At 40.4% G+C, this 13,566-nt stretch overlaps 1 protein-coding gene across 2 annotated transcripts in view; it reads left to right on the top strand.

The window, feature by feature from the left end:
- The window catches only part of akap6 (A kinase (PRKA) anchor protein 6), a 212,192-nt gene that overhangs the window by 61,280 nt on the left and 137,346 nt on the right, over positions 1-13,566 (top strand). For both annotated transcript variants that reach the window (XM_038307063.1, XM_038307061.1), the window contains exons 9-10: positions 5,290-5,412; positions 9,507-9,603. In XM_038307063.1, coding sequence (XP_038162991.1) covers positions 5,290-5,412; positions 9,507-9,603 — 220 coding nt within the window. The remainder of the gene's footprint in view (positions 1-5,289; positions 5,413-9,506; positions 9,604-13,566) is intronic.

Here is a 13,566-nt window from a genome sequence, read left to right as displayed (position 1 = left end):
CAATGGGGAAATTCACTCTCTGCATATAATCCATCCCCTTGGGGAGCAGTCGGCTGCCATGTGTGGCACCTGGGGAGCAGTTTGGCGGGTTAAGGGTCATGCTCAGGGACCCAGAGTGGCAGTCTGTGGGAATGAGTGGGACTTGAACTCAGAACCTCCAGGACCCAAGGGCAGTGCTCTAACCCCCCACACCCTCCACCCCCAATCACTTTACACAAACTAAAAATATTCCCATTTGAGATTTTTTTTTAGGAACAATGATGGACTAAAGCCATCGTCCAATTGCTCCTTGTGGCCAGCAGATGGCAGTAAAAGTCCACTAGCAGCCAGTTGTTTCCTCCTTTCCTCAACCACTTTTCAGATCCACACATAATTTTTTTTTCTATCAGTGTTCTCCTTTGAAGGGCAAGTTGCCACTTGTTAAACTCTGTCTTTTTATATCTCTGTCTAATGGCATGCATCTTTCTGTCATCAACCTCCTCAGTTTTTAATTCTCTTCTCTTCGTCTTTTCTCTTCAAAACCTGTCCCAGATTTCTTTTTCTTTTTTGGCTTCATATCTTAATTTTTATTCTTCTTTATTACTATTTTATTAGCTTCAGAGGATTCTATCAGGGTCTCTTCAAACACGTTACTATGAATAGGGGCAAAGAGCTCCATGGCTGCCTCAATGAAGTAGCTGTGTTGTTTCGAGTGTAGTGAAAGATATAAATATAAATTTACATGTAATACTATATTCCAGTGGTTCCCAACCTATTTTTCTCCAACCTATTTGCCCCCCATCCTACTCTCTAGCCAGTCTGAGCCCCTGATCGCCTTTTTCTGTCCTTTCCCAAATACTTCTTTTAGCTTAAATCTATTAACGAACTTCCCTTTCCCAGTACTGACGTACTCCAGACATTTGAACTAATCCCATTCTGAAATACATTCCTAGAACTTGTTCTATCTCTTTTACTGAAGTGTCTACACATTTCCTATGCTTTTGAACACTGTATTGATTGGTATGCTCAACAATATTTTGCAACATATCCCGGTTAACAAAGCGTTGAAAGTAAACCAGCGGCGTGTCTGTCGTGGCATCCTGGTACGACTCAACTTGTTCAACTTGAAAGTTCACATCAGGCAACTCAAAGTTTGTCTTTCTCCACCTGTAAGTTTTTGTAATACATTTTGGCTCCATCTGTGGCTTAGCAGTCTTGGCAAATGCCACATCTTCATCACTTGAGGAGTCGTTGGACGAGTCACTGTCTTGGGGAGATTCACCACCATCACTTTCATGTGGTTAAAACAATTCTTCAGAATCGCTATTGCTGTCCAATTCAGGGCCAAAGTCACTATCATCAGCTAGAAGTTGCTCTAACACTTGTGCAACTGTTAACAGGAGCAGTCATTCGCCGTGAAAAGATATAGGAATTTACCTTATTAGTCTCTGGCCCTGCACTACTAAGTTAACATTGTGAAATATATTATATGAATGAATTTATTTGAAAACTTCAGCCAAATACTGGACTGAAATCATTCTCCATCTGCAAAGTCACTCAAAGAACCAAAGGGTCAATCTTAACCTCACATTTTTTAACCCATACACCCAGAGGATAATTTTTGGCCCATCGTTTTTTAAGCTAGCTCAGAGTTGCTAATTTATCTAAAAAAAAACATAAAATGTACTTCTGGGCTTTCTTCAAGTTAATATTTAACAGAGTAACAAAAAATCAACAATTCTACCAACCTTTAGTTTGCTGAAAAGAGAATTTTGTTTAGGTAGGTTTTTAGCTCAACAAAGCAGCATATGGTCAGCCTTCTTGTCACATCCATATTGGCTTATGTCAGGTCAATATTTATCCACTATGTGTCTCTGTGCAGGGGTCAGAAGGGGCACTATGGGATTTTGGAGTCAAATTGAGAATTTTTAAAAATGTTTGTTCATTTTGGGCAGCATCAATTGCATCGACTTATTGACTTGAAGGCAATCCCTCACACTAAGCATACTTGTAGCAACAGTGGAGAGGAAAAACTCCCCTTTAACAGGAAGAGCCCTCCAATAAAACCAGACTCAGTGTCAGCGGCCATCTGCCGAGGTTGACTGGGGTTGATAGAAGCAGACATACAGAAAGAAACAGAGATACAAAGGCAACTGTAGACCAGCTCCACAGGCGGCCCTGTCCAGGAAACACACAGCCAGGCAGACGAGCTCTGAGCCAGCTCCCGTGTCAGAGGATGAAGAGAGCACATCTAGTTAGTCACAGTCAGAGAAACAGGACTACACTGACAAGCAGGCCGTTCTTGAACATCTATAAACAAAGGTTGTTGTGTATATGCAGCTGGCTAGCTCAAGTGGTAAATCAACTGGTCTTGCAGACAGGATGCCTGGGTTCATATCCCAGCTGGGGAGAGTTCCTGTCTGTTTCAAACCTGCAGCTTGCGCTGTTGCCTTCTTCATGGATCTGAAGCATCTACCTCTGACAATTACCTGTCCCTAGACAATATTTGACACTACAGGCAAGCAGAGTTTCTTTTCTTTTTTTTTTACAGTGTCCTGTCTGGCGATGTGGCAATAAAAAAATTGTCTTGATGTCAAAAAGAGCCCAACAGATTTTAATTTCACAAGTGGAGCAGTACGGCTATTGCCATATTGTTCCACTTAATTTATGCATATAAATAGCTTTATTATAATTATGCAGGGAGTTTTACAGATTATATGGACGCTGCAATCTAGGTAGAACAGGAAAGGAAAAACAGAATTCCAATGACTGCTTCATCAACAGCAGGAGCTGCCATTACTCTTCTTTTGACATTTTTTCAAGCCTGTACTCCAGTTTGCGCAAAAAGCCTTCCACAGCCTCCTTGCACTGCAGGATATTTGAATAAGGTTGTTGCATCCGCTTTTTTGTTTCATTGTAAATCGTGAGTACTGTATGTCAGCAAGATAAGCTGTTTTGATCCAAAAAAGTAATTCAGTTGTTTGAACAGGGATCAATTGTGGTCTTGAAGGAATTCTTTAATTTTATCTTGCAACTCAAAAAAACGCACAAGCACTTGTCCCTGCGACAGCCATAGCACCTCTGTGTGCAGCAGTGTTTGATGCTCTTCATCTTCGTACATCTGGGCAAAAATTCTGTTGTTCAAAGGGCAAGGCGTGATAAAATTTACTACAATAACAACCTTTGAGAGGATGGTACTAAGTTCTTCTGAAAGTCTTTTTCCTGCCAAAGCTTGACAGCGGAGCACACAATGGAAGATCAAACACACTGGGGCTTTTTATTTCAAGCGGCTGTTAAATTTTTTCTTTTTGCCCATCATGGGTTTTCGTGGTTTTCGTAGTTCAGGTTGTGAGTTATAAAATAGGTGTCCGCAGCAGTAAATAATAAAGTGCTGTTGAAGTTCTGGCCAGACTTGTTGACACAAGAATGTCTTGTTTCAAGTCATCACCATCAATATAATGAACATAGACAATTAACATAGACAATAAGCACAGACTTGTCTGACACCATTGTAGTTTCATCAAACTGAATGGCAAAAGGAGTACTGATATTGTCTTGCAGTGGATGTTGGCAATTATCTGCAATTTTATCAATTCTGTCCTTCACGGTATTGTTAGAGTGAGACACTTTTAACTTTATCTTCTACATGTGCCCCATACATCAATTCCACAATTTTCAGGCAAGAAGGTTTCAGAAGCTGTTCTCCAATATTATGTGGCTTTTTTGCCTTTGCGATTAACATTGAACACTTTAAAGATGCTTTGGTGGCTCTGCGCAAATCGCTACCTGCTCTTTCAAAGGCTTTTCTGATATCTGTGGATCTTTTGACAATACAGCTGCTTTTTCCTTAAACCGGTAGTTTCCTTGGGTTTAGTCTCTTGGTGTTGTTTGAGTTTGTTGGTCTCATGCTGCAGTTACACACTCCAGCTGAGAGGGTTCCTGTGTTTCAATGAATTGTAAGTCAAGGTTACTGCCAAGGTTGTTTTTTTTTCTGATGAGGCCAAATCTGTGTTGCCTTTATGTTTGTCAGACATGTTAACTGTTTATCAAAGTTTTACTGATCAGATGAGACCTGCCTCAGCACCAAGTGTCTCAGGGAGTTTTACGGATTACTGCAATGTAAATAGAACAAAAGAGGAAAAACAGAAAAAAAAGGAGAAAAGATGAAAGAAAGAGGAGATAAAAGGGAGATAATGATAAAACATTTTCAGTCTGCTTCATCACCTGCAAAGAGATGTAAAAAGAACAGTACAACCAACAGACATGGTACGAGACATACAATTAAGTAATCACCTAGATACTCCCGCTGAAGTAGCATTATTTAATCTGACATGTACTCTGTGTTACCTGAAGATAAGAATATGGGCTTTCTGTATGGAAGTGAATCTCTGAGTACCTGGAACCAAGCACCTGTAGTTGTTTGTGAGAGTGCACTTGTGCATGTAAAGTTTATCCAAAGGAAAAATGCTCAATAGTGGTTGTGGGGAGCCGACGAGGTGCCCCCCCAGAGCACTGAGTCCAGCACCGAGAGACCCAGGCCCCAGACGCCCAAAGGGACCCCAAGAGCGAAGGCAGCAAGGAGGGGCCAGCCCAGGAAATCCGACCCCCACCAGGGGAGGAAGAGAGACAGCCCAGAGGAAGTTCCCCAGCCAACGCAATGCCGGAGCCCCCGGGAGCCACAGGGACGCCGACAGCCAGCCACCCCGAAGTGAATCCGGCCCTGGGCCCCAGGGATCCGAGGCCTCAGGGGCGCCCCATACAAACCCATGGGCTCCACAGCAATGGGATTTTTCTTTTATTATATTTAGATAATATAATAATGGTTAGGAACCACTGCTATATTCTATACAGTTTACTAAAGAATTACCCTCTTATCCTTTCATATATTTAACATCACTATACTTTATTTCAGCCATGTCCACTAATCAAAGCTCTTTTGCATCAACAGCCACATACATCCAGCCACATGGAAGCACATTAACACAGTGATTGGTAGGCAGCTTGAAGTGTCTCGCCCAAGGGCACATCAAAATGCTACAAAGGAGAAAAGCGGAACTTAAACCACTGCCTTTGTTTCCTAGATGTCTTCTTCTCATCTAAAACAATAAGAAAACAATCTTGTATTATCTCCTTACCTCCAGTTTGCATCTTGATTTTGCCTTTTCCAAAGGTTTCCCAAGATAATAGTGTTTCTTTCCTCCATTTCATATTGTTTTGCAGACTCTAGCTGTTCATTTTCTTTGTTGTTTTTTTCATGCCTAAATAAATATATGTTGCAGCTCATTTTTAACATTTGTTTTCTGTTCCCAGAGTTTTGTTATGAAGTTGGATGGATTCATCTCATGGTTACAAGAGGCGCTAGAGAGCACTGAAAACTGGACCCAACCCAGGCAGGACTTGGACACCCTTAGGGTGTATTTGGACACTCATCTGGTAAGAGAAAATGTGCTAATATGTTTGTAGTTTTCTCATCCATCGACACTTAATAATATGATCGAATTTTCTTTTAGCACCTTCTTATTTCGAAAACTGAGATTGAATTAAGTCCCATACAGTATCTTCTAAAACCCTTTCCATTTCCAATCTTTGTTGCTCTTAAATGTAAATCACGGATAAATATCTCTATTAATGCATTTACCAATATATCTCTTCTGTTAAAGGCATACCTCCAAATCAATATCATCCACAGATTAATACACATGATATACTTATGTTAATGCACGACAAAACAAATTTAAGCTCCCCCCTGGTTGGCGAAATAGCCCTACTGCAGCCTAACTGTTGTTGTCCAAAATGCCCACCTTTGTAAAATTATTTTCAGAGGTTCTATGGGAGTTCCCTTAACAAAGCTGGCCTTCTTTATCGCTAGCTAAGCTTCTTCCTGTTATTTGCTTTGATACTGTAACCCCAGCAGATTATGGCAGAAAAAAACACACTCTTCACAACAGACTTATTTAAGAGTTTGCATGTTGCTGCAAACTCTTAAGGACCTAAGCTTTCTCAAGAAGTACAGTATGTTCTGTCCTTTTAGACAAATTCACAGTGTCTCCAGTCAAGTCTGTCTCCTCCACCACCTTCACTTCTTCTCCCATGATGTAAATAACATTGAACTATGATGGTGAAGATTCTTAGTCATCCAGGTCATAGTCATTCCAAAGAAATTTTAAAAGCAATCCACTGGACTTTTTTTTCCAAGTTTAAAGATGTTTCGCTTCCCATCCAAGAAGCTTTTTCAATTAAAATAGAGTTGAGTTCGAGGCTTTATACGGTAGCCCAACAAAGCCTTGTTTTGGCTTAGAAAACATGCAATTTGAACCAGAGGAACGGGTCCACCCCTTTGGAATGGAGAGTCTTTTTTGTTCTTTGTTAGCCTGCAATACCCGATGCTGATCTATGCCTCTAAAAAGGGGGTTGTTAGAGGCATTGTTGGCCTGGAAAACTACCAGGTCTTCTGTTCCCCTGTAAGGGGACTGGGGTTGTAATTATTGCGGTAAGGAGTTATTTCAACTTATGTTAGTTTTTATGAGGTGCTGGTATTTATATGAGGTGCTGGTTGAAATATTTTTGATTTACTAATAATATTGCAAATGTTTAGTATATCTAAATCAATTTTATATGGCAACTGATTAATATTTACTAGGTATCTGAAAGGAAGTAATTTAGATACACTAAATATCTGTGAAAAATTGATTTACCTTCACCAAACAATGGGGTGAAATGAATTTAATTCACTACTTCTGTGGATAGAATGGATTTCTTTTTACTAAAATATCAGGATACGAATTATTTAGATTCAATAAATAAAATAAGCTACATCAACTCATTGGAACAATATTACTTAATTCAACACAGTTAAACTGAAATTTTTATTCATCTTTACATAAATTAATTGTTCAAATCAGCCTATAATTGGTACCTCATGACTTCAAATCTATTTCATATTATTAATTTTCCCTTTGCTGCCATATTTTTATATGTCTAATCTACTCAATACCATGCATTCCTTTTAGTAAAGGAAAGCTTAAAAATTATCATATTCAAAACAATGGATAAACATTTATTTGTGCATTTACACATATACATTTTGCGTACCATACCAAAATACAAATAACTTTTGTGTGAAAACAAAGACACTTGCTATTTGAGGAAAGCAAACTGCAGAGTTGGATTTCTCAACCACTGGCACAACATCTTCATAATAAAGCTGTGGGTTGCTGCAAGAATATGAAAAAAAAAATCATTATTAAAAACAAGTTTCTGGTTTTGCCTCTGTGAAAATGGACTGTGAGTCTTTGACACTGGCATCCATATCAAGGAATCAAAGTATTTAGAGTGCATTAGGAAGCTCTGTGTTTTCAAGACACCACTCTCACAACCAAAAAAACAGGCCAAGCTCCAACATCAAAAAGAGAAAAAATTGTGTTGATGGCAGTAACATAGCTGATATATATCTCCGGAGTGGTGTCACACCCAAACAGGAACACACCAGATGAAGCTACTATGATGAGAAAAAGTAGAGAGCTGTGGGGCCAAACACCAAAGCTTCCCAGTCCCTGAGGGGCCCGACCCCAGGGGCCATAGTGCCGGGGTCCCACAGGGCCGTGGCAACAAACCCATGGGCTCCACAGCAAGAGGTGGACCATGATGAGAGCCCTGGGCTCACCCTGAACATGAGGCACAACTTTCTTTCTCACATTGGAATCACTGCATTGTGGCCGAACAGAAGAGTCTGTGCACGTTTTTTTTGGCCTTGCCATTTTGGCCATGATGGCTCCAAACATGAAGGCATCAGTGATGCAGCCATTGGAAACAGCTGCTGGGTAATCCTCTGTCACATAGTGAGCTCAATAACCACTAGTTGTCTGGGTCTCGGAGGAAAACAAAAAGCCGGCCATAAAGGTATTGACTTCTGGAGGTCCTCTCATAACCATGGCTGCCAGGCAATCACAACCCAGTGACAACCACAGCCTGCCCCAGCTCATGGCCCGCCACAGCCAGATCAAAAAATGACCAGACCGAGAGACCCACACCTGATGTCAGATAATCATTGTAGGTTGTTTTGTTGCCAACATGCTAAAAACTGATGTCCAAGAACCTGCCTCAGTGCAATGTTTAATGGCAGATTTAGTACCACTACCAAAGATTACTTGATATTTCAACAGCCCTCACCTTTTGTCTGTAATGGCAGATAATTACATAGTATAACCAGCATGAGATCCAAAGTCATGAATTTTAGTATAAGGTCAGGAACGATTAGGATAGTATATATTTAAAGATGCAGAGTTTCATTGTCCTTCCATTTTTAACCTTTATAGTGATTCATTTTCCAATATAATTTTTATATATACACAATCACAAGCCATACCTGTTTTTGATTTGCTTTTACCCTCAACCTAAAAAAGCTGCTTCTGAGGTTTTGGTAAAAGCTAATAAGAGAAAATATTTTAAACATATCTTTGAAGTTTTTTTTATATATATATATATTTTCTTTTTTTTTTGATGAAAAATTGGCTACTGGAACAAGACATTGATGGACTAGAGTAGAAAACTTGGAACTGATGAAATGCTACTATAAGCGACCCCAGTGAGAGAGGTTACATGCAGAGATTATGGGAGATATGGACACTTCAAAATCCATCATCAACACTGACAAAGAAACAACTATTAACTCAGTGTTCTAACATCCACAAACGGCAGCTCCTCTCACAACTAGAAATTGAAGAGGTACAACTGGAACAACTGGACGTGTTCTGCCCTACAACAGCGGGCAGAACATGTCCTTACTAAAACAGATGGGAAGCAAAAAGAACAGAAACAAATCAAAGATGCTCTCCAAAACTGTGGATATCCAAATCAGCAAGGAAATCCAAAAGACACGCAACAGAAGACAGCAGTGAGAAAATTAAACACAAAAACATCATAATCCCTTATGTTGCTGGAGTGTCTGAAAAACTCAAAAGGATTTTCTCCAAACACAAAATCCCAGTACATTTCAAGCCAAACCAAACCCTTAAACAGAGGCTAGTGCATCCTAAAGATAAAACCCCCAGACCGAATATGAGCGGAGTGGTATATGCTGTTCAGTGCAGCGAGGAATGCTCTGATCTTTATATTGGAGAAACCAAACAACCTCTCCACAGACACATGGCCCAACACAGAAGAGCAACCTCCTCTGGACAAGACTCCGCAATACATCTACACCTTGTGGACAAAGGACATTCTTTTGAGGACCAGAATGTTCACATTCTGGATAAAGAAAATAGGTGGTTTGAGAGGGGCGTGAGGGGCATCTATGTTAAGAGAGAAAAAACAACTTTAAACAGAGGTGGTAGACTCAGATTCCAGCTTCCAAAAACTTACATTTCAGTTATAGAGATGATCCCTTTCAGATATCACCACACCCCCCACCCCATCACAGAGGAACAAAGTACCCCCCCTCTTCAGCCCGTGAACAATACCTCCTTAACAGTTACCTCCTTAACAGTTTTTCCTGATTATGACCTTTGTTTATCTTTTATTTATTTTAGAACTTCAAAATAAATGTGGAGATTCGAAAAGCTTTGAAGGACACCATAATGGAGGAAGGAAACGCTCTACTAGGCACCATCCCCTCCCATCAGTTTGGTATGTTCTCACAGAAACTATGAATTATTATTATTGTTATAACTATTATTATTCGGTCTCAAAGGCTTTGCCACATGCTGGAGAGAGAAAATTTAAAAAAAGAAAAGAAAGTGAAATCCCTGCTCATATTTGATACTATGTTAAACTTGTATTATGCCTTTTTATTGTTAACGAAATATTGCATCTCTATTGAAAAGGTGGCGGACTTCTTAGGTCAACTATGCTATTGTTTGTACCTGGTTTTGAATCCTGCTTAAAACCAGTATATATATATATATATATATATATATATATATATATATATATATATATATATATATATATATATATATATACACTATATTGCCAAAAGTATTTGCTCACCTGCCTTGACTCACATATGAGCTTAAGTGACATCCCGTTCCTAATCCATAGGGTTCAATATGACGTCGGTCCACCCTTTGCAGCTAGAACAGCTTCAACTCTTCTGGGAAGGCTGTCCACAAGGTTTAGGAGTGTGTTTATGGGAATTTTTGACCATTCTTCCAGAAGCGCATTTGTGAGGTCGCACACTGATGTTGGACGAGAAGGCCTGGCTCTCAGTCTCCGCTCTAATTCATCCCAAAGGTGTTCTATCGGGTTGAGGTCAGGACTCTGTGCAGGCCAGTCAAGTTCATCCACACCAGACTCTGTCATCCATGTCTTTATGGACCTTGCTTTGTGCACTGGTGCACAGTCATGTTGGAAGAGGAAGGGGCCAGCTCCAAACTGTTCCCACAAAGTTGGGAGCATGGAATTGTCCAAAATGTCTTGGTATGCTGAAGCATTCAGAGTTCCTTTCACTGGAACTAAGGGGCCAAGCCCAGCTCCTGAAAAACAACCTCACACCATAATCCCCCCTCCACCAAACTTTACACTTGGCACAATGCAGTCAGACAAGTACCGTTCTCCTGGCAACCGCCAAACCCAGACCCGTCCATCAGATTGCCAGATGGAGAAGCGCGATTCGTCACTCCAGAGAACGCGTCTCCACTGCTCTAGAGTCCAGTGGCGGCGTGCTTTACACCACCGCATCCGACGCTTTGCATTGCACTTGGTGATGTATGGCTTGGATGCAGCTGCTCGACCATGGAAACCCATTCCATGAAGCTCTCTGCGCACTGTTCTTGAGCTAATCTGAAGGCCACATGAAGTTTGGAGGTCTGTAGTGATTGACTCTGCAGAAAGTTGGCGACCTCTTCGCACTATGCGCGTCAGCATCCGCTGACCCCGCTCCGTCAGTTTACGTGGCCTACCTCTTCGTGGCTGAGTTGCTGTCGTTCCCAAACACTTCCATTTTCTTATAATACAGCTGACAGTTGACTGTGGAATATTTAGGAGCGAGGAAATTTCACGACTGGATTTGTTGCACAGGTGGCATCCTATCACAGTTCCACGCTGGAATTCACTGAGCTCCTGAGAGCGACCCATTCTTTCACAAATGTTTGTAAAAACAGTCTGCATGCCTAGGTGCTTGAATTTATACACCTGTGGCCATGGAAGTGATTGGAACACCTGATTCCAATAATTTGGATGGGTGAGCAAATACTTTTGGCAATATAGTGTATATATATATATATATATATATATATATATATCTTGCAAATTAATAAAACTTTGGAGTAAAGAAATTTATTGTTGACATGTGTACCTGAGAGCTAATACCTAATGGAAGAATTGTTGCAGTAAAATCATGGTTACTCATTAGCCAATCACTCCCACATCCTATGGACATGTACACATTTACTACCATTCTGGGACAGTATCTCTAAGCTCACAGATGACATGGCTCATGCCTTTCCTTAAGGATCCCAAGATCTTTCTCTTAGGTCTGCTCCCCAAGGAGTTATTCCCAAAAAAAGGAGAGATAGATCTTCAAAATCCTGATTATTGCGTCGAAAAAGGCTATTACGAGAAAATGGTTTAAAAACTCCCCGAGCTGAGCAAGTGCTAGAGACTATTGAAGAAATATATATAAATATAATTATATATTGTTCTAAATGAATGTGAAATAATATACGAAAATGTTTGAAGTCTCCGGTTAACCCAGTTTGGTATGTTATGTTCTTTTGAACAGTGACCCATTCTGTTCTATTTTTTTTGTGTTTTCGAGAAAAATACAAAAAGTAAAAAAAAAAATCAAAATAGTTAATTTCCTTAAAACTGATACTGATCAAAATCTTGATGTCTACTGAGAGGCTACTTAGACTTTACCTGTCATGATGGGTCTTAAGTGTTTCGCCCACATGCAGAAGCACTCACAGAGGCAGGGAAAAGTTTATTGAAAAACACTGGAGCAAAGAGAGACAAAAACAACTGGTTTATCAGCTTGAAGAAATCCAGGTCTGGTGAACCAGAAGCAGAATCTCTAGGAAGAGATCAGAGTGATGAGTTCAAGTTCCGTGGGAAAAAAGGCTGATACTGAATATAGGTTGACAAGGACTCACTTTTGTGGTTTTTGCGGTTGCTCCAAGGTTCCTGTTTGTGGAGGCTTGCACTCTTATGGAGATACTTTGCTGGAGGGCGGACAGGCAGACTATGGTGGACCTGAGGAGCAGACTTTCACTTGTTTTCCTGAAATGGACGGTGTTCTGATAAGATGAATTGTTTCCTTTTTCTCAGCATGACAAGAGGGTTCCTTCCAAGGCTAGAAGGACCAGGCCTATCCATTGGATCTGTATAAATCCTGGCGGAGATTCACAAGAGAGAAACTTGGTTAGCGCTTGGGGTCTCAGAACAAACAGAAATTCAAAGTAGAGACACAGCTAAACTCAAAGGGGCTAGAGTACCCAATACTGGCAAACATTCTGGCGAGGAGATAGTGACAGTCTGCTGCTCATATACTCCTCAGATGGTGATGACAAATGAGCTGCAGGTGTGAGTAGTTGAGAGCAGGAAGAGGCACTCCAGGCCAACAGAGGAACAATGGCACCATCTGGTGGATGCACAGAGACACTGAAAAAGAACAAAAACAACCCCCACAAACTTGAACCCTAACATTACCTAAAAAAAGGCATTGTTTTTTTTTCTTCTCTACCATGGCAGCCATGGGTACCTTGCTGCATTCACAGCTTGATGCCATATGCAGTCTATATTAAAATACCCATTGGAAGTTTTTTTTTTTTTTACATTCCTTCATGTGAAATATAATTAATTATTGGATGATTGAATAACCAGATAATTTATACAGACACATAATAAAGTGAACAAAAAGTATATTATTATCATCAAATAAATGTGGTTGCAGTTTATCCCTATGCAGAGGAGTGAAATGATGCAAAGCACATGCTCCTAGCAGTTGGCATGATAGGGGCAAAGAGAGCACAGGGAAACCCAAGAGGGACAAAAAGGGGGTTTCACTGGAGATAAATAATGCAAGCTTTTCATTCAATTTTTGCTGTGACAACCAATCAGGTGCCGTCTATTTTTCTGGATGTCGTTGTGGATCTTGTTGACATAGAGTGTTAAGATTAAGATTTTTTTTTAATCAAACATGAAGATAAAAATAAAAACATTGACATAGGATTAAGTAAGGAATGCTCTTTATCACTTTGTCATTAGCTTTTTTCAAAAGCAGTTTTAATCTAGTCCTTAGAATGACTGTTGAATCATTCATCATTAGTCCTCATATCTCCAGAGCTGGGCCTGGCCAGCTGCCTGACTGGTGCTGTCCTCCCTAAGCTCCTGAGCTGCCAATTGCCTCACTTCTGTTGGCTGGTTGATCTGTCACTGAAGCATAATAAAAGTCTCTTAGATACTGGACAGTGGAAATTGCTGGGAACTGGCATTAGCTCCTGGAATCCCTGAACTGGGAGTCCACTTCAGAACTGGGAGGATCTGAAAAACCCAGGATGCCATTGTTCAGCTTTCCACCTTAAATACAGCTCAGGGATTCACTTTGTAAAACACAGACAACAGGCATGTAGATAAAAGCTCCTCCTTTAT

This window comes from Cyprinodon tularosa, unplaced genomic scaffold (genome assembly GCF_016077235.1).
Source record: "Cyprinodon tularosa strain WSP-4 unplaced genomic scaffold, ASM1607723v1 ctg6, whole genome shotgun sequence".
Lineage (NCBI taxonomy): Eukaryota > Metazoa > Chordata > Actinopteri > Cyprinodontiformes > Cyprinodontidae > Cyprinodon > Cyprinodon tularosa.
This window is presented reverse-complemented; position numbering and strand designations above follow the sequence as displayed.